At 41.2% G+C, this 27,331-nt stretch overlaps 1 protein-coding gene across 4 annotated transcripts in view; it reads right to left on the reverse strand.

Annotated features, from left to right (window-relative positions):
* The window catches only part of GABRB2 (gamma-aminobutyric acid type A receptor subunit beta2), a 126,682-nt gene that overhangs the window by 15,230 nt on the left and 84,121 nt on the right, over window positions 1-27,331 (reverse strand). For all 4 annotated transcript variants that reach the window (XM_032702825.1, XM_032702826.1, XM_032702823.1 and 1 more), the window contains 3 exons: window positions 9,399-9,536; window positions 8,115-8,267; window positions 6,274-6,518 (listed from right to left, as the gene is read on the reverse strand). In XM_032702825.1, the coding sequence (XP_032558716.1) occupies window positions 6,274-6,518; window positions 8,115-8,267; window positions 9,399-9,536 (536 nt within the window). The remainder of the gene's footprint in view (window positions 1-6,273; window positions 6,519-8,114; window positions 8,268-9,398; window positions 9,537-27,331) is intronic.

Raw genomic sequence — 27,331 nt, forward strand, 5'->3', positions numbered from 1 at the left:
TTGGTACTGCAGGAATGCAAACTGAGGAGAAAGACTTAACTTTTATAATCCATGCCTACTTTACCACATGTCCTTCAATAAACTTCTGTGTAAGGAACACCTTCTGACCCTGGGTCAAGAATCAGTCCTTGTGCAGCTTTACCTGCACTGCAAACAAAAGGAAAACTCTGCTCAGAGGAGAGGGAAAAAGGATGAATGCTTTCACTGACAGCTGGACAGAGGCAGCATTAGCTACAGCAATATAGAGCAGTGGGGATTTGAGATTTCAGACTGAAATTTTAAGAGCTTCCTGTTGCCTTAGAGTTTTAATATCCTGTTCAGTTTATCAAGGGAGTCTGTGCATATAGCCAGTTTAAAAATCCTCTTCTTACCAGAAGCTTTTACAGCTTATTGCAAACATGCTTTCTATGCTTATTCATGTTTTACACTACAAGTACCTCCACTCCATAGGGTATGAGGTCTATGTAATAGGCCCTGACTGGTTTTAGGTACCTTTGTGACAGTTTCTCCTCCCTGGAGATGCATTATATGATTTCTTCAGACTGAAATGAACAAATACTGCTGTGAACTGCAAAGACCAGAGACAAGTCAGCAGTGTATCAGAGGGGAAATAAAGGCACTACCCAGGCCTAATTGTTCTGGAGCACTGCTTTGGAGCAAGGCCCATTATCTGCAGCCCTGCTAATGCACCTTCACACCAGGGTGACAGCTGAGCAGAGTGACCCTGGCTGTCTGCAGGGCACTGAAAGCACCACATGTCTGCCTGCAAAGGGCCACAGCTACACAGCAGTGCACCCACTCTGGCTCAGGATAACACACTCCTTCACCCAACTCCAGCCCTCTCTGCCAAAAGAGATATGACAGTGAAAAATCCACCCACGCTCTTGCAGTTATTCCCTGGTACAGTGGCCCAAAGCAGTCTGGTAGCTGTGCTGGGCCATGTCACAGGACAGGCACAGCAGGCCCTGAGCTGAGGGGGCCATGCCAGGAGTGCTGGAATGCAGGGCAGGGCTGGGCAGGACACAGAGTGCCCATGTCCTGCTCCAGCAGTGACTCTGAACACGGGCACCTGGGCAAGGAGGATGCCCTGGGAGCCCCTTCCCTGCTGTACAATGGGCAGACACTGCCCACCCTCAGCCTGCCCAGCTCACACTGAAATAACTGCTGTGATCCCTTGTGGAACAGGTCATTGCATGGCCCTGTTTGCCTCAAAGCTCTGGTAATGCAGGGCAGTCCCCTAAAAATAAGAGATGGGAGGAGAACTATTCAACTTTTCCAGCTAAATTGGTCAGACTCTTTTCCTTGGTCAAAAAGCTGCAGGGAAATAAAATTCAGCAGCTGAGACAACCTGAAGGAGAAGAAAGGTGCCAAGTGAAGAGCAGCTAAGGGCAGGTTAAGCTCCTGTTTGCTATCTCCTTGCCATCTCAAGTCCTTCAGCAACTCTGTGCTAATCCAGATATAACAACAGTTGGCCAGAAGGGCAATGAACTGCAAAGATACCTGTGTTTGTTTAAACATTCTTAGCTCCCTAAGCCCTACATTAATTTTTCAAGTACAATTCTATTGTATTCAAATCTATTAATATGCTGTTTAATCTAATTATCATGTTCTTTACTTGGCTTTCAAATTTTGGATAGGAAAATGTCATTAGTCTGACAAGTTCCCATGTTTGTGACTTGCGCTGTGCAGCAGCAATGCCCTGTCACTGCCTCCTGCCTGAACACCTCACCTAATACAAAGACTACTGAGTAAAGAATTACTCATTGTTTTAAAAATACATTCAGTATATTTTAAAAAAGGGTTTGTGTTCAGAAAAGAAACCTTATCTAAACATGCAGAGGTTAGCAATGTCACTTCACATTTCTTAAAAAAAAGTGACTGAATAAATCTGTATAAACAGTTTTATGAATTGCTGCATAACACATTGACATTTTCCCCCTCTTTTCCAGAGGGAAGTTGCTTTATTACTGCTCACAATAACAGCAGCACGATTGCAAAATTAGAGGTAGTTTTATCTGTAACTTATGTTATCAGGTACTGCAGGTACAGCCCTGTGCACTTGCAGCACTCCCTGTGCTCTGAGCCAGGCTGGAAACATGTAGGATTCAATGGTTACTGCAACTGCATCCAACTCAAATCACATTCCAGAGGTATTTACACATGAAAAACACAATGCTGCTTCTGGGAAGTGCAGTCACCCACAGGAGGACAGTCAGTTGAAGGATATTGGGAAGCCAGAGGCTGGAATTTGGCCCTATATTTTACATATCTGTTAATCATCTTGAAGAAGCACAGACAATCTATTAGATTAGTGTCCTGAGCCTAAAGAAAAGATAGAATGAAATGTGCCTACAAAGGATTAAAAGGTTGCTGATGACCATCAACATTCTTACTTAAAACACAGAAGTCCAGGGAATAAAAAGGGGATAACAATGGCTCAGAATGTATACTCAGAGTACACACACCCTCCTTTATGGCACACTAGGCCTTCAAGCAGAAACACAACCCTCCCAGTTTGCCTACCCTTATTCACTCCTGCAGAACTCTGCCACTCAGAACAGAAGAGATTAAGAAACTTGAAACTATCAAGGCAATAAAGGCATTTGAAGACATAACATAAGATGATAAACTTGAAAAGAGAGGTGAGGAAATGGTGTGAATGGTTTCTCCAGTGAAGGAAGGCTGTCTAGAGAGAGCAGAAAGCCAGTGATTTATCTGTAAACAGCAATACCACTGTTTACAGAGAGAAAAATTAGCCTTGACAAAGGCAAAAGATGGTGAGTTCAGACTAAAGGAACAAACTGCTGGATGCAGCTTGAGCGGTTCCATGGGTGGAATGATGATATTCAAGCCATTTTATTCTGAACTCCCTGCAAAGAAAATTAAGCAAGTCCAATATGATTTAACAAGTCTGTGGTAACATATCTGCTGGTAATTGAGCCTGAATCTTCCTGGAGTTTTATGTTCTTTAAATTTCTCCATGATTTTATTACTCAGGTTTCAGTATCCAAGAAGCAAATGAAGATAGAAGCCCAATTCCTTCTCTTCCTTTTCCTTACCCCAAACAGGTCCAACAATCTTTAAAAATCAGGGAGTACATGAAGTTACAAGCTGCTGTAATGACTCAGACTAGATATAGGAATAATTTTTTTACAATGAGTGATGAAACACTGGCACAGGTTGCCCAGAGAGGTGGTGGATGCCCCATCCCTGGAAAACATTCGAGGTCAGGTTGGACCTCTGAGCAACCTGATCTACCTGAAGATGTCCCTGCTCATTGCAGGGGGTTGGAGTGGGTGACCTTTAAAGGTCCCTTCCAACGTAAACTCGTCTATCATTTAAAAAAAACCCAAAACAGAACAAACCCCAAACTCCAGTATTTGGCATTTGATATGAGTATGATATGAAATCTGAAGAAGGATTTGGCCACAGTTTCCCACTGGACAGCCATGGGGAAGCTCTGCAGCCACCCTGATGGAAAACCAGGACATTCCTCCCGAGTCACCAAATCTCCAAGGGATTCCAATGGATTCAGCAGATACCACAGTCCTGGAAAACCAGCTTCTCTTGTGCTTCTGTTCCATAGTCTCTCCAGCACCTTCTGATACCACCAAGCAAAACCAGAGACACCACCAATACCCTGGAACCTCTCCATGGCAGAGAATCCAACACCACAAAGGGAACATGGATTTACTTCTCCCTTGATTTTGCAAGTTGTTGTGGATGAAAGGACCGAACAGCACTTCTCCTCTCACCACCTTTTGTGGATTGAGAAGTTGTAAGAGGCTGTTACCAAGCAAGGGTGCTGGAATTTGAAGAAATCTCTTACAGATTTTCTGCTCTATAATGAATAAACAAAGATGCTGCACCAGGAGCAGCACTTCCAGTAACTATTTATGCCCCTGTTCTACAATGCCTGTGCTGAATGCAGGGACAGAACCGTGCACAAGTTTTCATCCTCACGTTTTGAAATTTATTACTCATGGCATTAATCTTTTCTCACAGAGTATCTGATTCTAATGAATTTATAATGAATTTATAATATTGCATACAGTGATTCAAGTGGAACCACAAAAGAACACTTATATCTTGCAAAATTAGTCTTTCACTATTGGATCCTAATTACAGATGGAGTGTTCACTTGGTCCCACTTCTAAAAGACTTTGGCTTTTATGGACAACTGCATCTGAACTAAATTCAGCAGTTCAAGCCCATTTCTAATTCTTATACATGAAAATAATTATATAATATTTGGCTCCCCTTAATAGATAAAATATTCAGGTCCATTAGATATGAATCTGATTTCTTGCTGCTGGTCAGACACAGGAGCAGCTGTTGGCTCCTCTCCTCTCCCAGAGCAGCAGCACGTGGCCTCTGATCTCTCCTGCTTTGTTCCCTGTCGCTGCTCAAAGGGCTCCAAACCTGATTCTCAGGTCAGAGGGGATCTGGGTACCAGGGCAGAACTGCCAGACCCTGTGAACCAGGCTGGCCTAGGATATTAAGTAAAAGGTTCAGCACAAAGAAAATCTAAATAAAGTTGTTCCCAGAGTACTTTGTGTCAATCCTGTAGGCAAATTCCCACAACAGTTACTGGAATTAATTCCTCTGCTCACTGCACTGAGTTCCCACACTGGTTAGTGCTTTCATATTCTACTCCATGGTCAGCCATTTGTCACTAGGCTTGGACTATTACAGCAGAAAGATCTATTGTATAAATAAGAATATCAAAAGTGAAAGTGTGGTGGCACTGACAGCCATGGACCTTCACTTTTCACTGATACTGGAGGAAAGACTTCAGCTAAATGCAGATCTAGTCTTATGAAATTACTTACAGGGTAGTTCACAGCACTGATTGTTTAACTGAAATTAAAGGGAAATTGAATTAAAAAAAACCAACACAACTTGACAAATTAAATAAAAACTCACAGCTTTTTCTCTTTTTCATTGCTGAAAAATCACCAATAGAAAGAAAAAGATGAACTTTACAGACGTAAAAGATGATCTATGTTAACATAACATCAAAATTAATCTCATCATTATCCATTTACCTCCATTCATTAAAACATGTTTCTTTTGAATTAAAAATTAAAAAAAACCCTAATGAATGGGTGAGAATCTGAGCCACGGCAACATAACTCTCCATCTTAAAAGGTTACAACTATAACCTACAAAACTGTTTTGTTCTATCGACACGTGATGGGTTTTTGTTATTGCAGCAAACACAGAACAAAACGTTCTGTCTGCAGGCACATGATGTGTGTAGAAGTGTAGAAGTTCTGAACAAACATGAGAAATTCCACCACTAGAGCTGTATGAAACTTATGTTTCCAATTCACAAATAATCCCTTGGGGTTTTTTCTAATTTGGTTTTGTTTTCTAATTCTTTGATTTTTTTCTCCTTGGAGTATCATGCTGAATCACAAATTCAAAAAGCTTCCCTTGACAAAAAACCCCCAACAAAACAAAAAACCAAAAAAACCCCCAAACTAACAAAAACTCCCTCAAAGATAATTTAACTTTATTTAATTTTCCAATTTTGCATGTGTGTGAAAGGTTCTACATTTCACACTGAGTACATTTTTGCATTCAGCCCAGATTTGCCACTGTGTGAAACTCATCCAAAATGGTCAGAGTGACAAATTACAAATGCTTTATGATAAGTGCCCAATTTTCATTAAGCATAATGGATTCTTTTCCCAAAGTGTGTATCTTGGCAAATGTCTTTTCTGCCTCAATTCTCCCTCCCTGGGGGACCATTTTTAGATTCAAAATTAAGTACACAGCACGTTGATGCTTTATTTCTGAGCAGTTCCTCATTTAGTCAATAGTATCCTGGGCCATTATATGTTGAAAAAAAGCAAAGTCGTCAAGCTTTAAACACTTCTGCAGCAAATATTTCTTATCCAGTTCCTCTGAAAGATTTATGAAAGCAGGTTAAATTTACGTTTTAGTTCCAACATTCCATACAGCTCTTACTAGAATATCAGCTACAGCCATCATTTTGGATTTTTTTCCTTTGGAAACAGATTATAGGTATTTAACTCTCCATCCTGACTAAGAAACCACCTCTCAGTAAAGCTTTCAAACCAAGTCCCTCACCCTTCCAGGCCAGAGGGCAGCGGTCACTGCGAGGTGGCTGCACCCACTGCTCTGCAGAGCCAGGACAAGGTCACACAATTGCACTGGTTTTCTACAGAAAGGACACTTTAACCTGCCTGGAGCAGTGGGACCTGCCCTGCTGGGAGATGCTCCCAGCCCTCCCAGCTCAGTTACCTTGTTGACGTCCATCCGCAGCTTCTCGTTGTTGGCACTGGCGGCTTTTTCCGCCGCCTTCTTCTGCCTCTGGGGGCCTCTGCCAAAGAAGATGTAGTTCACCAGGGCATACTCCAGCAGGGCCATGAACACAAACACAAAACAGCCCATGAGGTACATGTCGATGGCTTTCACATAGGGAATTTTGGGAAGAGTCTCTCGGAGATGGGTGTTAATGGTTGTCATTGTGAGCACGGTTGTGATTCCTGGAAAAAAGAAGTGACAAGTCTAGTGAGTGAAATAATTTTAATTTCCTAGCATAGTTCATAATATTCAAACGCTAGAGTTGAAAAATATTACTTTTTTTTTTCCCTGGTGGAAAAAAGACATCTCCAAACTCTGTCCTTATTCACAGAATCCTAGAAAGGTTTGGGTTGGAAGGGACCTTAAAAACCATCTCATTCCAGCCCCCTTGCCATGGGCAGGGAGCCTTCCACTAGATCAGGTTGCTCATAACTCCATCCACCCTGGCTTGAACAGTTCCAGGGATGGGGCAGCCAGAACTCCAGGCAACGTGTTCCAGTGTCTCACCACCCTCACAGGGAAGAAGAGTTTCTTCCTAAGATCTGATCTAACCCTGCCCTCTGTCAGTTTAAAGCCATTCTCCCTTGTCCTGTCACTCCATGCCCTTGAAAAAGTCTCTCTCCAGCTCTCTTGCAGCCCCCTGAGGCACTGGAAGGTGCTCTAAGATCTCCCTGGAACCTTCCCTGCTGCAGGCTGAACAATTCCAACAGGGCTTCACTAAGGGCCAGTTGTGCCTGACAAATCTGGTGGCCTCTGCAACAGGGTTCCAGCAACCTTCTGGAACGAGTCTCAGCTATAAATTACCAGGCTACAGTCACTGTTATCTTGCTTTACTCAGGCATTTTCAGGATATCTGCAGTCTCAAACTCTTAAAGGAAAATGCCACATAGAAAGGCTGGTAAAGCTCAGACTATTCTCTGAGGTTAAAATGTCAGATTCTCTATAGTATGCTTTATGGGGGTTTACTTGTTTTAGCTATACAAGATCTGTACTGGCAGGAATCAGTCTGATTTCTACTGATTTATCTGTATCTATTTGGCAACAGATACAGATATTTATTTTTGCAACATGCTTGGATCCTCTGATGAGGGGCTCAGTACAAACATGGGAGTAGTGATGAGATAAGAGAGTACTCCAGAGATTAATTAGGGGAACAAATTTGGAATGTAAGGTAACAGTAAGGAAAAAAACCCCATAGAATCATTTAGGTTGGAAAAGACCTTTAAGATCATCGAGTCCAACCTTTAGCCCAGCTCTGTTCCCTCCTCTGGACCTGCTCCAGCCCCTCACTGTCCTTCCTGAAGTCAATTCTGAGGGGCCCAGAACTGGACACAGTATTTGAGGTGCAGCTTCATCCCTCAAGGACAAGTGAGCCACAGAAGCCTAGTAAAACCTTATTTAATTCATACCTGAAAGGAAAAGCAATTTATAATCCGTAACACAGAGCTGAATGTGTGTTCTGGCCTGCCATGGGCAAAAGCAAACTCGGTGCAGTCTCTTTGGAGACAAACAAGCAATAAAAGAACAGAAAATGTCCAGACACTCAGGCTAATTCTGGTTACAATGATTACACAGTTAGCTCATTCAGACACTAAATCCCTTTCATTTTTATTTAAATTGTGATGATTTAAATGCTGATTCAAACAATACAAAGTTTAACAAGCTAGACATAAAATATCTAACAGAATTTTTTTTCAGCTCATGCACTATCCACTAAGCCAGAAGCCAGAAAAACACTCAGCTAATGCACACTGCAGGAGAGGTGTAAACAGGCCTACCTAAAGCAACTCTTGCAGCTGAAGCATCATAATTAATCCAGAAGGAAACCCAGGACAGGATAGTGATCAGAATAGAAGGCATGTAGGTCTGCAGAATGAAGTAGCCAATGTTTCTCTTAAGTTTAAAGCTGAGAGACAGCCTTGGGTAGGCACCTAAAAGAGAATATTTGGCACAGCCGTAATTTACTTGTATAAAGCCTGAAATCATTTTTCTATCATTCTGGTTTTATTATTTCATGCAACACAGAGTACACTCAGAGCTGAAAGATCCAGGATAATCAGCTGTAGAATTTCTAGCAAGAACTAGGATTAAAGCATCTTTTATTCTAAGGGTACAAGGATGCTCTGGGTGCATCTCTGCTGTATCATAATGTCCAACAATCAACAGCCAAAACACATGTCAGAGCAAGAGAGCACAGAAATGCCTCTTCCCTGGCAGGCTGTGGTGTGCCCACTTCGGGGGAACCCTCATTCTCTCCCAGAAATTCAACACCTGTCCTTTGTCTCTGGATACCAGAAGTAATTTACTGGATGAAACACTTGTTGAAATTGGTGCCTAGAAATCATTATTCATGTCCCATTTCTGCTTGGTTTGGAAGAATTTGGGATGCACCATCTTTCTACAGTCCCTTCAAAGATGATTTCTACCCATATCTGAGTTTTGAAGATAATTTTTCAAACACACTTACACGTTTCCCAAGTGGGTAGAGAACATCACAAAGTAACAGCCCAACCCAACTCCTGCCTTTCTTGAACAATTTAAGGTCCAATTTGATTTTCTCCTTCTCCTCAGACAGCATCTTTTCAGCCCTCAAAAACTCATACACTTTGCTAGAATAGGCTAAACTGAAAATCCTGTGGAACAAGGACTTTAGAGGTTTTACACTGATGACAAAATAATTATCTCAATACATCCACAGCTTGGTAAAAGGAACATCCAGAAACAGGGAGGAAAAGGTTCCTAATTTCCTGCAGGCTGGGTTGTTACTGGTTGGGTTTATGATCACGCTGATACACTGAGGTGTGTAAGTGGCTTAATCAGATGTCACAGGAAAACAGAAAATACAGCTCATCTGATGAGCCTCAACATGACAGATGACTGTCCCTCTGCAGAGGGGAGTGGACACCAGAGAGCTGTAAAAACCTTCCCCTTCCAAAATTCACAGCTGCTGCTCTCATTTACTCGTGTTTCTAAAATTATTGCTCAGATCCTGCACATTGGGAATTAATCCATTTCTAAAAGTCTTCCCAGCCAATTCCCCTTTTAGCTTCCCCTCCACAAACCTGTAGAGAAAACAACATTCTTGGTGATAAGCTTGTAGTCTACAATGGAGAACTGAGGCAGCTCGATCTTGGTCACTCCTGTGACAGCATTATCACCCCCACGCCAGTAAAACTCAATGTCATCTGTGGTGTAGCCATCTACAAAAACAGGAGCAGGCAATTAACATCCACAGCTCTTCTGACACCACAGAGAACAGTCCAGACAATTCACTCAAAGCATAACTTCAAATATATTTCAAAAATTAAACCATTTATAACACAGTATGTAAAAAACATACAGACACAGGTCATTGTAAATATAATTTCAAAAGGTAATCTTAGTGTATTATAATATTTGTTGGGTTTTTATTTCTTTTTAAGATATATTACATGAATATATCAATAAAACAAACCTTTAAAACCAAATTAAGACTATACATATCCCATCTCTAGATAGCAACTGTACATTCAGTTTAAAGTAACTTCTGATCTCAAGGCTGGATAAAATAGCAGGAGTTTGCTGCAATTTCTGTCCCTGGGCACTGGCAGCAGAATCATTTCCTCCTGGTGCCCTGAAAGAGATGTTTTTCTGCCTGGTGGACCATGGTCAGTACAGGACAGAGGACAGTGACAGTAACACAGGTGATAATTCAACATACAGCTGGCTCTGTGTGCTCTGTGTTTGTAACCAGACTGTGAATGAAGAGGACAAACTCCAGTTCAACCCCATTTAGTTTTTACTTGTAAAAACAGCATAATCCTTTTCCTAAAATGGCCTGAATGCAATAAAAGACATCCACGTTCAGGGAGGCTTGGAAGAGGCCTTGGAAGAAGCAACTGGAGCAGATGCAGCAACATCCATCACTGGTAAAAAAACACCCACAAGAAACCACCAACCAAAAAAATCCCCCCACCCAGAGAACACCCCAGAACACATGTTCACACAGTCACAAACACGTGCATGAAACAGCAATCTGGGTTTGCCACACCAGCTGAGGCAACGTGCACACTCCAGAGCTGGTGGACAGACATCAGAAATAAATCTATTGCAAAACCAGGAAATAAGATATTCATTAATGTTTGTAGCCTTCTAAAGACTTTTGTCATTGAAAACTGCAAATAAAAATAATTCAAACATCAAATAATGACTGTGACTTTTTTGGAAACAGAGATAATAAAATTATATATACATGTATATATATATATAAAATCATGATTTTAAGTTCTCATCCACAAAGGACAAAATTATACACTAAACACCATTTTAGAGTGCTCAAATACCACTTAGTTTCAAGGAATAATGCACTACGCACAGAATCTATAAAACTGTTTCTGCACATCATTCTATTTCCCTCCAACACAAAGACAGCAAAAGGCACACAATAAAAGAGCACCACACTTAAAAAGTTTGTTTCCTTGAAAATGACCTGAAATACCAAGAAAATATTGAACATTTAAAGAAAAGAGGAATACTTGTACCTGCCACTGAAATTAGTGTCGTTTCTGAACTAACAGACTTGAGTTATGAAACACAGCTTGAAAATCTTTGACAAGAAATTCTAATCTTTAATTTAACTTTTTTAGGCCAACTGCTTCTCGTAGTGAAGATTTCTGGAAGTTGTGACTCTGACCCTGTTAAGGTCCCACCCTGGCAACTCCCCCACCCTCCCTGGGCTGCAGGGGTGAGGTCTCCTCCTGCCTGGCCCCCCTGGTTCTCAGGGGACTCCTGGAAAAGCTGCATCCCAGTAAATACACTTTGGTTTTGCACCTGAACCTGTCGATAACAAAAGCTTCTGTCACCTTCCCAAATCCTGCAGGGAAAGAAGGCTCCTGCCCTTCTGGAACAGGAATATTTCCCCTCCTGTGCCCCTTCTCCCAGGGGAGCAGCAGTTGGACAGGAAGGGAAATTCCTGTCAGTACTGGGGCACTGGCTGTCGACAGGCAGTTCCTGCAGGATACTGGATTTTAAGCACTGCAAGATCTGCTTCATTTGCTGTAAAAGGCCCTTTTCCAGGCAGATCCCTGGCACAGGGATGGAGCTCACTAATGACTGTGCTGGTGGCAGCACAGGCCCACTTCACAGGCTGGCTGAGGGGAGAACGTTTGTGCCCTGACTGAAGCACAAAGGCTGCACTCAGTGCAGTCAGTTCTGGGCTCGTTTTTCCAGGTGTTGTGCTGGGAGGGACGTGCAGACTCTGCAGACCTGACATCCCTCAGCTTGTCGTGGCACCTTTCACCTGCCTGCCCACAGGTCTGCCTTCAGAGAACAGGCAGACAGCTCACTCCTGTTTCCTTGTCAATCAATACTTTATATTTGTCAAGTCTCGCTCTGGGCTCTCAGAGAGAAAAATAAAATAAAATCGAAAATAAAGGAGAATGATTAAATTGGTTGATCTTGAGTTGTAAAAGCAACTTACTGCACTGAATGTTATGAAAAGTATAAAAGAAGATCCTTAGAGAGTTTAGGGAGAATAATATTACCTTGTTGTAAGGGTTTGTTCCTTGTGATATGGTCAAGTTTTGCTGATATTCTATCTGAAATCTACCCTGCCCTCCAACAGCAAGTTCCAAATTCTAATACCATTTACTGAACTTGGTGGGATTAATAAAGGTAATTTATTTATTTTTGAGGTAATCTAACTGATAGACTTCCCAACTAATAAATCAATCTTTTTTTTTTTCGTTTCTGAAAAAAAAAAAAGCTAAAATAAATTTCAGAAAGGAAAAAGTCATTTCTCTATGTAAGAGAAAATATGTTTATAAAAAGCCCAAATGGTTCTTTATTTTACTGTATTATTTAGAACATCTGCTCGTAGAACTATTTTGTCCAACTGCCTGGGAAGGTTTGGCCTTGGACTGTCTGATCATCCCAGGGTTCACAGGGAGAACTCCAGGACTGCCAAGGGCTGCAGCACCAACCTCGACCAGGCAGACGTGGTTCAGCTCCTCCCTGCACTCCCACAGCCTGAATACCAAGCACGTGTCCCCAACCACCTCCTGAGCAGAAATGAACTCCCTTGAAACTCCAGCCAAAGATCCCAAACTGCAGCTCTGGGGGCTTTGGGAGGAGCTGTGCAGAATTCCCGTGCAGAATTCCCGTACAGAATTCCCGTGCAGAATTCCCGTGCAGAATTCCCGTGCAGAATTCCCGTACAGAATTCCCGTGCAGAATTCCCGTGCAGAATTCCCGTGCAGAATTCCTGCTGCTCAGGGGCTTCCACGGGGCAAAGGCTGAGCTGAGACCACCCTGAGTGACAGGACTTGGGAGCAGGGATCAATCCAGGAATTTCAGGAAGTCCTTTTAAGCTTTCACTAAAACACTTCTCTCTCTTTCCAAAAAGGATAAATTATCCCATTCATTTCATAAGGTGGAGAAGGAGAGAAAAGAACATTACAGTCATCTACACATGAATGCTATTGTGTACTGTTAAAGTACCCAAAGATAACTGCATATAAATCTAATACCTGCAAAACATCTGCCAAAAGAGAGAATGGGCCTGTTCATGTCTCTAGTAGATGTTTTACAGATATTAAAGTCCAATTACCTGTGGCTATGATGAACTCCTTCTGCAGATATTTGAGACTAAAACCAACTCTATTTACAAGTTAAAATTATTTAAAGACCAATCAATTTAAAATAGTAATAAGCAATCTAGAAAAAGTAATCTGTGGCTTTTTGACAAGAAAAAAGAAGAATTAATGACTGTCAGCTGAATATTTCTAAATTATCAGATCACATGTTGATAAGATACAAAGCAAAGCATACTAAACCCAAAAATTCTCCAAGTCATTTTTGTAAGAATCTGAGTTAAGCACAGGACACTCTTTGATTTAAACTCTGAAACAACTGTTGGTTTCCTATATATTAAATTGAAGGTAGCACTGGTACCAGCAGAGAGAATCTGATTGATTGCTTTTGCCTCAATCAGTTCTCTATCAGCAGCAGCACCATTTACTCCATGTTCACAAAGTTCCATTTCTCTTTCTGTCATGCATCACACACCAGCAGTCAAGCAAATCAATACCCTGTCCTGTGATATGGCACCAGCATTACCAGGAAAGCAAAGCATTCCCCATTCCCATTAACAGGGACAGGGAGTTGATCATCCCCTCTCCCTCCACGAATGACAGACGATGAAGCACTGCAGAGCAGAACCAACAACTAGCAGAACAGAAAATAAAACCCCTTTCTCACAGAAACTACAGAAATGCCAATTTTTCCCAGTCTATTTAAGAGAAGTAAAAAACCAGAAATTCTTTAAATACAATGAAAGCTGGAGTGGCTGAGCATGAAAACATTTAGACACAAGGCAGTTATCAGAAACATCCCACCATGGAAGGAAAGAAGCAGACTTTTCTGAAAAACTCAGGATTTATCAGGAGGATTCACTGTCTCACAAGGCTTTGGTTTGTACAGCTGGGCAAGATTTTACACCTACACATCTCCATGTGCACACTGGGTAGGAATCCAAGTGCTCCACAGCACCAACACTGTGGCAGCACCTGGAGACAATCCAAGACACTGAAACCAGGGGGGTGATACAAAGGTGATCAGGAAAGACAGAATTTATGTGCCACATTTGCCATCAGAGCAATTGCAAAAAGCACATCATACTTGTTTTTCTCTCTCCTTTCTCATCCCCTCCAAATTCTGTCTTTCTGCATAAACCATTAACATTCTTTTTACATTTCACTTCAATGGCTTTTTCCCCTAAGGCTCTGAGGATTTGGATACAAAAGAGGATGCACAACTTTCTGACTGCAGTGAAACTCAATGGATTTTTAGATTATATTGGCAACATTCTCAAAAAACAATCATCTTCAAATTGTACAAATGGTTCCTTATTGGAGAGAGTGGGGAGGGGAGAAGGAAGAGACAGAAATGTGACTCTGTAATTACTGCAGCCACGAAACATAAAAAAGAAAAGGGATTTTGATGGCCAAGTGAAAGACCAAAACTGATTCCAGGACTCAGAGTAGATTTTCATGGTGTTAGCAGAAGCAAGTTCAATTTTCATGTAGGCACTGCAAGCTGATTCTCACTCCCAGTGAGCTGTTAACTCAGAATAGGTGTCCTGGTGCAACCCATGGAACACCTGCCTTTTGTCCTACTGATTTCAATGAAATCATTCATACTTTAGGGAATCTCCTGCTAAATGCTTCCATAAATAAAATGCTTCTGTTACAATTGTTCTAGAAAAAGAAAGAGAGACCAGAAACAGATGGGGAGAACTGTACCCATGCAATGATATCCAAAAACCTTTCAGCTCCCAGAACTCGGTGATTTCTTGCAACCTTTCTGCTTCCACGAGCTCAGTTACTCCCACCAGCAGGAATGATTTCAGAAGTTATTGGATTCAACACTCTGGAGATCCTGCAGGCCCAAGAGCTCCTCACACAGCAGAGTCTGTGGTGCCTGGTGGCAGGAGGGTAACGAGGCCCCGCTGGCACAAAGCTGGTGCCACCTCATCAGAACTCAGTTCTTCCTGAGACTCCAACAAACCCTGCACAGCACTGCCAGTGCTGCCTCTGCAGGGCTCTGCAGCAGCTCTGCCTGGGCAGGCTGCAGTGCACATCTTTTCCTTCCCACGTCCATCCAGGAATGCTCTTCATCTTCTTCTTCTTATCTCCCTCAGTCTTCTGTCCCTGGTGTCTCCTGCAGACCAAGTGCTGTGTTTATGGATTAAGTACATCCAGGACACAAGACAGTGAACCACCTCTGGCTCAGTTTTATTATTCAAATGGCCAAAGTCCAGGGATTTCCATCACTATTGAAAGGACAGATCTGGTTCCTGCAGGCACAAACAATGTTAGATAACGGTGCAGATTTTATACAGCACCCAAAACATCCCATCCCCTGCTTCTGCCCCAGTTTGTATTACCTGACCCACTCCACTCAGCACAGGACATCTGAGGAGGAGGGGGTTGACAACATCATGTCAGTCTTGCACACTGAGTCTGGATCTTTCAGTCTGGATCACCTTTGAAGGTTATTTCAGTGTAACATGGGTGACATTAAGCAAATATGTGAAGAAAACATAGGGGGCAACTGTTGACAATATAGAGTTAAACAGACTTATTTCTCATTTCCACTACTACTAAAATTATGACGGAAAAAAACCTTAATCTGCAAATTTCAAAAATCAGGTTAGTATCCATCACAGTTCTGCAGAAAAGTTTATTATTTCCCTATTAAACTTATCACTCAAAAAAAGGATTTCCTGAACACACAAGTAACTAAGTCAAACATGGCAAATCTTTCCTATACAGAAAGGACAGGGGGATGCTTAGTTTCATTTGCAATTAAATTAGACTAGGGTAGAATACTGGGGAACTGAATATTAAGAAGCCCCAGAAGAAGAACTGTTTTCTTAAAGCTCAGTGTTCTTATCAGCTATAAGAAGAACCAAGAAATTTATTTTCACTTCTCCTAAGAGTAGATGTTCAGAGACACACTGGGAAACTGTGATATAGAACCATGAGGGCAACACCATCCTTGCTGAGGAAAGCAACATCCAGGCAGGAATAACAATTTCTATTTAAATAGGAACTGTGGCTGATGTAAATGTGATAAAAACAAATACATCAATTCTTGAGTGATCTATTTAAATCACAAAATGAACAGAACTCAAGTGAAAACAACCATTTTGAAAAGACAAGTGCAATCAGGTGTAAGCAGGCAATGGTCTTTTTTCCCCCACAGAAACCAACAAATATAAATTATTTACTAAGTCTCAAGACTTAAAATTTTACTACATCATTCACAGCTGTTTTCTTCCACGTTGAAGTCAATGAAAGCAAGTCAAAGGTAAATAAAAAGGATAAAAATCTTCAATATCACGCTTTGGCATCAAAAACTGGTTACAGCAACACAAAGGTTGTTTACCCCAGTTCAGAGTTAACCTTAATAAGAAACTAAGCACTTCTGCCAGGAAGCTGAACTGTGGTACCACAGGAAGGACCGACTCAGAGACTTCTCAAGGTCTGCTGGAACCTTCTACCACACCCAAACTCTCCAGTTGGGAAAGGATGATAGAGGAGGGCACACGAGATACAGGGCTGAACATTTCCCAGTGCACAATTCAGGAAATGAATGATGCCTCTCATATATTAACCAGACCATTTTAGAAAATCTATAAATCTGCAGGGGTGGTCTCATCAGCCCAAGAATCAAACGTGAAATCTCTCTTGTGTTTTTAAATGAGGCATTTGTGTAAGTGATGATTCAAACAGAAAGTACTGTGTTCTTCTGGTACAATATTAAAGGTCCAACTTGGGTGCAGAGGGAACAATTTTTTTGTACTTTGATGCATATATACACTGAATTTTTCAACTGTAGTCTGAAAAGATATTTTTGAAGGTTAATGGCAATGCCTTAACCCCCAACTTCTTGTGTAAAACTGAAGGTTGATTCTGATGTTTGAAAATAATTATTAGCAACTGCCTTCTACTCTCGAGTAGACAGAACTTTTATAGCAAAACGTACATCCACACTGAGGGGGTGTAAATGACAAACTGCTTTCTCCTCCCACCCTCCATTAAGGACAAGGATCATGTGGGGAAAACAAATACTCCCATTTGCACCCTACCATGGATTGCATCATTGCCTGCACTCATCTTCCTGCTTTGAGCTGATTCCTACACTTTTATCTCATCTGACTACATTAACTAATTTCTGCAGAGGAAAACTGGTGTCCAAAACAATTATATATGCTCTGGAAATTCTGAAGGAGTTCAGACATTGAATATTGTTTACTAATAGGTAAATAAATCCCACAATTTACTTACTTCAGAGAAGACTTCATGGAAAGACTATATATGTTGGATTTTTGCTCTTTTATCTGATTTAAGAGTTGGTCTTTTCAAAACTGGAAATAGAAGTGAGGGGTATATCCAAACAAATGAATCAGCAAAACATCATCTCCATAAGCTCAATTTTTAATACCTTAGATATGTAAGACCAAATGTTCCAAGTTACAACCCACTATCAGCCTACATTTTGAATACTGATGTACATTACAAAAAAGAGAGGAAAAATGAACAACATCTGGCAACCTTAACATTATTTATAAAATTGCATTAATACTCCACTCTGCTTAATTATTCCACAGCTGTATTAAAAATCCAAGGCCACAAGGAGAAAAATGTAATTTGTAGAAGAAAGCCCTTCTGTCTGTGCCTGTGCCACGTGCTCAATTTAGAAAAATATTTATTCATTAGGATATGTTAGTTTGCAACATGGTATTAGGCAAAGTTCTGGAATATTATTCCATTTTTACCTGCAGTATTCAGGACATCATAATATCTGAAACACTTCTACTTTTAGGTAAAAATCTGGTTATGGAAGAATAGGAGCCTTGCTCTCATTGACTGTCCAACAGCAACATGCTAAAACCTGGTACTGCCAGAGAGAGACACCAGTAAAACATTAAAACCCCCAGGATTTTACACCTGCAAAATAAAGGCTGGGTTTGGACACTTACCTGAACCTGCAAAAATTAATTTTCATTTCATAATGAGTAACCTATAATGAATATTCTTTCTCAAGTCATCCACAGGTATAGATTTGGGAACTTTTTTTCTTAATAGAGTTTCCTATCTGCAGAAGTCCTCTGTCTTCTGCAAGTTTTTCAAGGATAATTACATGCACCTTTGCTGGGGAGAACTATTTATACAGTATCACGTGACTGAAGTTTATAGGAATGTTAATTATAGACTCTGATATTGCTAGAACTACATCATTATTTCCTAAAAATTGCAATAGTCCTCTAACATTCCCAGATGTCCTTCACACAGCCTGGCTGGTATCACAAACCACACTGCTGCCTCCTCACACTATTTTAGTGGGAGCTTTTGCCTCAGGACTCAGAGGACTTTCCTGCAGGAAACTCTGTTGTGACACCTCTACCAGAAAAGACAGCCCAGGTTCGTTGGCAGGATCCCAACTCCTTTCCTGGGATGCTGAAAGAGGGGAGAAGAAATTCTTTTGGCACCCAACCCTCCAGCTTTTAGCAATGGAATACAAAGAGAAGTTCTTTGGTGGGTAAGGACTTTAATGCTGTGGATGGGTGCGCACAGGGCAGCAGGAGATGGGACAAGGCCAAAGGAGGAGAGGGAAGTCTCCTGCAGCTTTCTGCTTTAACTGGCACAGAGGACTGGAGCCCTGAGAGCCCCCAGCATGCTGAGAAGCAGCTACTGCTGTGGAATCTCTGGCAGAAACAACCTCCTGCCACATGGTTCCACTAGAAAAGTTCACTTGCCCTAGTCCAGTTCAAAGTTTTGCCTTTTATGCACCACAAAGCCAGTGAGATCCTGTTCTATAGGTAATACCCTGTTCCACATTAGATCCTGTTCTACAGGTAATACCCTGTTCCACTCTGGTTCCTGTGTTCCCCTCTGATTAGCACTGATATTCCCAGGTACCAAACCAGGAAGGTCTCATCACCACATTTCACATTTCAGAAATTTTTAAGTCAATGAAATTGTCTGTAACTTTTGGACCCTTCCCTTCTCTGGAGCAGCAGCTCCAGGCACTGCTCCAGGCTGTGCCTGTCTCATGAAGGAGATGTGGCTGAGACAAGATAATGCCAACCCTTAAAGGAACTTTTCCCCTCAAGCAGATTTTAACACACTGTTGACTTTTATTCTGTTTTCCCCCAGCTCTAGTATGGTAACTGTGTCAATATGCAAATATGTATTACATAAGGTTGCCTCTTGGGCTGGAAAAGCAGGATATCTGCATGTAAATGTTCATTAAAAAGAAGCCAGTACAGTATTTTAACATACATAAAAGGGAATCAGTCTCAAATACAAAAGTTAAAGCCCTACAAGTTTATGCTGAGAGCCCCATGTGGACTGTACCTCTCTCATGCCTTTGAAATAAATACCCTTCTTCAAAAAAAAACTGAAGAGAAAAACGCATGAATAATACACTAATGTATAACACACAGTGCAGATACACAATGCAGCAATGGAAAAGGTTATAATTAGTATTCATAATCACTGCATTTTCCTGACATGACTGCACAGAATCATTCTTGAAGGAGTTATGACTCAAACTCTCTTCCAAACTACAAAAAAATGTATAATCAAGCAATTTGACTATTTTCACCTAAGCCTACAACATTCCATACCTGTGCCTGTGTGTTCCTTATCTAACCTGCCCCTTGCCTTGCACAGTGACATTCTGAGCCTACCCTCACAACCCGAGGCTTATTTGCATCACATGTGTCATTATCTGCATTTAAATTCCTACTTTCTGCCTTGTCCCTCCTCTGGGAAGTGTTACCCTGTGTGTCTGTGGGCTTCATGAATCACAGAGCTGTTCTTTGCAGGGAACACACTGATTCTGTGCAGAAGCAAGGAGCTGAAAGTACAGCTCTACATAACTTGAATATCAGAAAGATTTCACATGAATAACAATGAATATCAGGAAAAAGGAAAACCAGGAAATCACCAAACCTTCCTATTTGTTGCACATGATAATGGCAACATTCCCAGGATTTCTATCAGAACTGCATGTTCAGCAATGAGACGTGCTTTGAACAAGAGTTTTCCCTGAATTTACTGAGAATAATCTTTCCAGAGAGCAGACATACCAGAAGTTGCACTTACATCATCTGTGTTCTGCAGTTACCATATGTCAATATTTCAGAATCATTTTAACTCAGAAACCACAGGAAGCATTTTGTTCTGACCAAAGGTACCAGCACAGGGCCTGATGCTCAGATGGTGCTGATTGTCTACAGACTCTCCACTGAAAGCACAGATTTAAGGCATGTGCAAATTAATTATAGTGTCCTATGAAGTGCTAACTTGTGAATGGTCTTAAGCACAGGCAGTATCAATTTCTGGTAGCATACTTCCAAAATACAGTCTCATGAGAACAGAGAACAATGTTCCAGCTCAGTTCTGGTAACAGTCTGCCTTTGTACTCTCTTTTTAAATCAGTTCCCAGCATGGAAAAAGTTGGGTGTTGGGTTTTTTTGAAGAAGGAAACACTTTACAATTCTACCTGTACATTCCTTAGAGACAATTCTCCTAACGTAGTTTTTAACCAAAGAACTAACTTCATTTAGAAGACTAAATGAAGAATGAGTTTTGTCTGATAAGGATTTCATGGATTGTAGTGACCAGCATTAATAAATTTTAAATCACTTCACAAATCATAAGACCCTGTATTAGGGCATAAGGAGTATGTCACCTATCAACTAAGTGCAGCCCATTTAATAGCACAAAACAGCTTCACCCACCAGTTTATGGCATACAGTGAGGAATGCAAAATCCAATTAAAATTGCAGGGGGAATTTAGCCGGGTAGAATTTAATTAGCAAAGACACAATTTTGCCAGGAGACCGTGGCTAACACCTGTTCTGAAGTGTAAAGTGACAAGGAATATGTAGTAACAAACATTTGGGTCATAATTTACGTTCTGTTTGCCAGACAGTTCCTCTGTCCCTGGATCCCTGTTTCCACTGCTTGCTCAGCTCCCAGTGCTGCCACAGAAATCTCTGACTCATCCCCAAATCCTAATCCAATCCAAGCAATACTGTTGGAACACTGAAATATGTGGATTTTCATCTTTCTGCACAGTTTAAATCGCACTTCTGAACACCTTTTACCTGCTGGTGAAGAGCTGCAGCGCTCCTGTAAGAGCTGGGAGTGGCCCAGGGACACAGAGGTTGTGCCCCAGCAGGTGGCAATGGCCAGGGGGGCTGGGAGCCCTCCTGGGGTCAGAGAACCAGGTCACACAGGCAGGGAGGATGAGCAGAGAAGGAAAGGGGCTTTCTCACTGGGATACAGCTGGAATGTCCCATTGGAGGGGATGGGCAGGAGCACCTTCCCAGCCCCAAAGGCAGAACCAAGAAGACTCAGTTCTATTGTACTTTTAAAGTTGACTCAATCTGAGCTTTTCTTAAATCCCACTATTTATCTTTTGCATGCCCAAAGTAACAATGAAACATCAATTTGCAGGTATTAGAACACCTCCTGAAATACAGATTGCTAACTTTTTCAGTGCTCCCAACAGCAGAAGTCTTAAAAATGAGCTAAAACAAGTTATGAACTGATTCTTCACCATTTTCTGTTATGTTCTTCTGGTATTTTTCACTTGCTTAGGAGAAAGTTTGATATCCATGCAAAACATCCATGGAAACACATCCTTCATTCACAACTCTACAAGCGATAACTTTCAAAGCCTAATAAACACATTTTCTACATCTGGCAAGTTGTTACATTCACTAACGTCGTGAATTAAAATCCAAATTCAATTCTGGTATCTGTAATGACTGCAGTTAATGTTTTCTCTCTAAATTCCCCAGCAGCTTCATTAGCATTAACAGCAAGTCACTGGGCTACCTCCCTGATGAGAGATGAGGCCACTGATTAAGGCATTCATTATATCCATCAGCATTATACTTATGAGTTAAAATCCTCCCCTATTAGTGATGAAAGGAAAGGAATACATACCAGAAACCCAGCACTAATGAACCCACTGTCAGTAAATCCACACGTAGCTGCAGTGCAGGACAAATAAAGCATCAAGATTAAAGCTCTGAGCTTTGACAATTACATAAATAATGAGAGAAAATAATTTTTAAAACCTCACTTAGAAATTCTGGCAATGTCTTTCTAAGTGAAAAAGCAAAGAGTGTTCCAAAACTGTCCATTTTTGCCTTGAGGCTGCCCTTTGACTAAGAGAAACATGGAACACCATTACTGTAATTCTCACGTAACAATTTTAGTTCAATATTGAAAATATAACTTTTCATCACAAAATGTAGGTGTATGCTCTGTATTTCTTTCAATTACTTTTATTGACAGGAAAATAAAACCTTGTGATGTGAGAAACTGTGAATTAAGTCTCTATATTACTGGTTCTCCAAATCAAGTGCCACAACCTAAGGGTGGATGGAATACAAACAATCACTGGTAATTTTGAATGAAAATAAGAATGTTTTAGAAGTCCATCTCATCAAACCATCAAAGCAACAGAAATTACTATATAGTAATTCTGCAGTAGCTTTATTAAATATATACAGCTCTAACAAATTCAGTTTATTTTGTAAACACATTTGGTTTTGTAAAGTTGCTTTTATACCAGCAAGAAAGTCTCCAGGGTGTGATGTGTGCTGTGTGATTGCTGTTTGTTTGTGCACTGTGGATTTTCTTCCAACCCACTTCTCACCTCGAGCATTTGGTTACCCTCACTCGGCTCTCAGGCAGCCAGAGCCATTAATTATCCACTCTGGAGTGGCTGTGGGCTGTTGATTAAAGCAGTGCCTCAGTTCCTGTGTGTGCACCTACCATCAATTACAACCTGCACCTCTAAAACCAGGTATTCTAATTCTGCACACAACAGTTCTGCTTTAAAATATCTGCAATATAGGGAATCAACAGGTTTAAGAGACCAACTCACCACTTTAGGTACCTTAGAGTGAGGTTCAGTTCTAAAAGCTCAGTTGCTGAGGAACTCCTGAAAAGCAGGTGCTGTCTGAGATGGGATCTGCAAAGCTCTGTGGGGTGTGTAAAGCAAAATCCTCAGGCCAATGATCCCATGCTAAAACTTTGGCCCTTCTCAGCAGTCACATGTGGGGTATCTTCCCCCTAAACCCCCAGCCCTGAAGGCAGAGGAGGGAAGTGCTGCCAGGCTGTGATGGGCACAGGGACTGGCACTGGCACTCCTGAGCCAGAGCAGCTCCTCTCTGCACTGACTCTCCATTTGTCTCCTGCAGCTGCCCTCTCCTGCAAGGTGCAGGTCTGAGACCAAATCTGTCTGACAAAAGACACATCAAACAAAGAACTGCAGAATAGGCTTGAACCTCCACCTTCCATTCCTGCCTCGTGTCCCCCAGGAGAAGGTATCAGGGATGTTCTGCTGTCACTGCTGCTCTCCTCTGCTCTGTGCTCCCCCTCTGCAGCCACCCGGGCCACAAGGGTACACACTCACACAGGCAGAACCACAGACAGGCTTTTGAAGTGAAAAGCAACTTCAAGGGGAAAGGAATACACTTACCCTTAACTTTCCTTTCATCTAAGTAAGTTCAACGAATACGAAATGAAAATTCCTGGAAAATTCTCTCTCATCTAGTTCATCTTTCTTATTAAAATAAGTTGTGTATTCCTTACATGCTCTCTGTCTTTGTTGAAGATGGTTGGTGTTGATACACCTGACAGTGAACTTTTAATGCTTTTAACTGCACGTAGCAACAATAGCAAAACAATCAAACAATCTGTCAGCGGTTCACTTTGGCTGCTCAATAGTTTAAACAGCAAATTAGTGTTTCTGTGGGAACACAAAACATTTGGAGTCACTTACATGCAGAGATCACTCGATGTGATTTAGATACAAGGCTCTACTTTACAACTGAGCCTTTGAAGACAGGCATTCCACCTCTTCCATTGATTTTCTGTTCATTAACTTGAATAACTAAACCCAAGATTTCTGCATTAGCACACACATCATCCACCTAATACTTTAAACAGGCAACTGATGTTTCAGAAGAAACAAAATGCTACCTCATGTTAGTTTATACACAGATATGTAGACATGTATACGCTACATATCTTTAACATTGACCAATTTAAAGGATTTCAACTTATATATACAGTTTTTCCCACTGAGTATTTACAAATTCCTCTCATTTACTTAAGAATATAGTGAACTATAAGAACATACAGAAGAATTTGCAATCACTGAGAAATCAAGTCCCCCAACCTCACACCTCTTCCTCCCATCTACTGATGTGCTTGAAAAAAATCACAAATTCAGTTCAAAGAAAAGAGTACTAATTCCAACTGTTTCTTTTCTGTCTAGGAATAACCACCACCAAGCTGGATCAGCTGTTACTGGTGACTGGAGAAGTCCCACCTTATTGGCATTTAGACAGCTCTGAGCAATATGCAATGCTGAGAAGCCACTTTAACACGTTATTTTTTCACATAATATTGTTCCTTCTTCCTCCTAATAATGAATTGTCTTAATAAGAAAAGGCTTATCACTGAAATGGGGCAGAACAGCTGTAAGAAAATCAAAAACTGTGCAATGAATATGCCTGAACACGTGACTTTGCCTTTATTCATCACACACTTCTCCAATCCATCAGATGTAATCAATAAGAGGCTGGACTGACCCATGATGTAACTGTGCTGATCAGGACTCTGTCACTTGAGCTTTACCTTGGAGACTTCTCATCTGTGGCTCTCCCACAGTGAAGGCACTTATATCAAATTTAGCCTCTTTTTGAAGTGTCAGTGATGTCAAGCAAATATGCTCTCCACAGTCCCCACTGATTTGAGGTTTTACTCTGTATAAAGTCTGTAACAGCACAATCTCCTCATTTCCATCTGTACCCCTGGGTGGAACAGAAAGCCTCCCCCAGGATCACAGCTCTCTGTATCTTCAGTCCTGCACTGTTCTGACCTCTCACCTGTGCTCTCTGGATTTACATTACAGAAGAAGGAAAAACCCAGCACCCTCAAACCCATCCTACAAACCAGCTGAGAGCCCTGGCTGGTTGCAAAGACAAGAAAATAACTGCAGCATCCAAAGCAGCGTGACCTTGCTGCTCAAGCTTTGCTGAAAAACTCTGACCTGAGGGTTTCTCACTGAAATATTCCAGATCTTCACATCTCCTTGAGCTCTGCTGCTATAAATAACATGTGCACAGGGCTTATTCTCATCTCTGGTGGGGGTTTTTTGTGGCTCTTTTAAAGTTCTTCAAAGGAGAGTCTGTTTCCTGCAACAAACATTTATTCTCATACTTGATACTCTACAGCCTCATAAGAAAAGACAAAAAATTCCATGTCCTTGTTGAAGATTGGCAGTGACACAAAAGTAAGAACTTTTTTCTCCACTGCACTCACATTCTTATGTGCTAATGCCCTCAATATTCAAAGTTTTAGTCAATGCCAACTTCCTATACATTAAAAAATAAAATGCACCAATTGAAGGTTTCAGATAAAAGACAACTGTCTGGAGTGTTTCTCAAAATTATACACTTAACTAGTTAAATTCCAGTTATTTCTCTGCTTTGTAAGAGAAAAAAAAAAGTATAAAGTCAAAGAAATAGAGAAAGGGGACCAAATCAGGAATTCATGCATATGTTACATAAATGCAATCAGGTGAAGTGCATGTAATCCCCTGGATTTCAAGATACCTGCTCTATTTTTCGAATCTTGTTGATACTGAAAATCTCTTGATTACCTGAAATAATTTACTTCCCTTGGAAAAAAAAATAGATAAATAATACTGGATTCCTTTTTTTAACTAATGTTATATGTGAATACTGTAAGGATAAAAAAATAATTTTAAAGTGAATGGAGCCAAACTATAGCATAATCTGTTAATTGTGTGCAAGCAGGCCAGACGGCACAGAGCTGGTAATCTTCAGGGAGAGACAAATCAGATTAGTGGACTCTCATACACTGCCTAATGCTATCGGTTTCTGCTTGGAATCTCTAAGAAAGGCAAAAATAATAATTGGGGAATGAATGGGTAACAGTCCAGCCTTATCCTGGTACACAGTCTGCACGGATGGGGCCAAGCTGTGCACTCCCTTCTCTGGGGGAGTCACGAGATGCCTCAATCCTAAAACACGGGGAAGAGAAACAGCTTTGCAAAACCAGCTTTTATTTAAAGAGGTAATTAGATGTAAAGGGCATAATGCTGATAGCAATTATTGCTGGTAACCTGCAAACACACTCGACCCAAGCAGTGACTCCACAGTAGCACCTTCTCTGCCAGGACCTACCCTGCATTTCATGTTCCTACTGTGAGCAGCTTCTCCTAATACTCTGTACTACCAACAACAAACTGTTCTAGGTACAACAGCTTCAGCTCATTCCCTGGGTTTGTTAGCCAGAGAAACATTAATATAGTATAAAAAGAAACAAACTATAGCCCAGCTAATGTCACTGCAGGTCACAGGTGACCGAATCAGCAGTAAATGTAGGACCAGAAACCTGTTTCCCAGTCCAGTTTCCCACCCCAGCTGCTCACCCTTCCTGAGACACAGCTCTTAGAAATGAGCTTTCTTTAGGAGATACAAGGTTTTGTCATCCTACTAACAACCATTAGTGACCTGAATCATAAAAAGAAATGTATCTTCTCCTACCCCCTAGAGCAGAACCCATTAAATGGACACTTTCCCCAGGCAGTCTCCAGGTGCCAGTGTGAGCCATTATGAGGTGGGTTACACACCTGGGATATCTGACTTTTCCTGCTCCTTTTCCTCCTAACAACTGTACTCACATATCAATCAGCATTTAGTCACCACTTTTCTCTGCAAAACACAAATGGAGCCAAAGCAATACCACCCCAGGAGTGTGGATGGTGTCACCTGCTTGGCTTTCAGTCCCTGAACCACAGAGGAATGAGCAGCACAGGCCCTGCTCACACCAGGAAACAGTGCTGGGTGATGGGCTGTGCTCAGACAGCCTGGAAATGAAAAATAAACCCGAGAAAAATCAAGGGGAAAGTGCACCCAATGTCAGACACTAAGCCTGGCTCCCGATGCTGTGGTATTAGCTCCTCTAACCCAGATGACTGATCATTCCAAAGATTACTTTGGAATTAAGACATTTTCTCGGAGAGAATCTAGAGATATAAATACTTATAACATATAAGAGGGTTTTTTTCCTGTGATAAAAGAAGATGAATGAAGACACACAGTCCTTCAAATCATGATTATGCCTAACCTGAAACCATTCTCATTTTGAATGAACTACCATGATTAAAGCCTCTTAGGATTCAAATATATTTATATAAAGACAGGTATTCATGGGCAGCATTAAGACCCATGATCAATTGTCCAGATTATAGATTTACTGCTGGGATATAAAATGCACATTCTATAGACACAGAATAGGAGGATTTGAGGAAATTTCCCGTTTCACCAGCAGAATAAACAAGACAGAATATACATTAAATGTTGATACTGCAAAAGGACAAAATT

Source organism: Chiroxiphia lanceolata, chromosome 15 (assembly GCF_009829145.1).
Source record: "Chiroxiphia lanceolata isolate bChiLan1 chromosome 15, bChiLan1.pri, whole genome shotgun sequence".
Taxonomy (NCBI): Eukaryota; Metazoa; Chordata; class Aves; order Passeriformes; family Pipridae; genus Chiroxiphia; species Chiroxiphia lanceolata.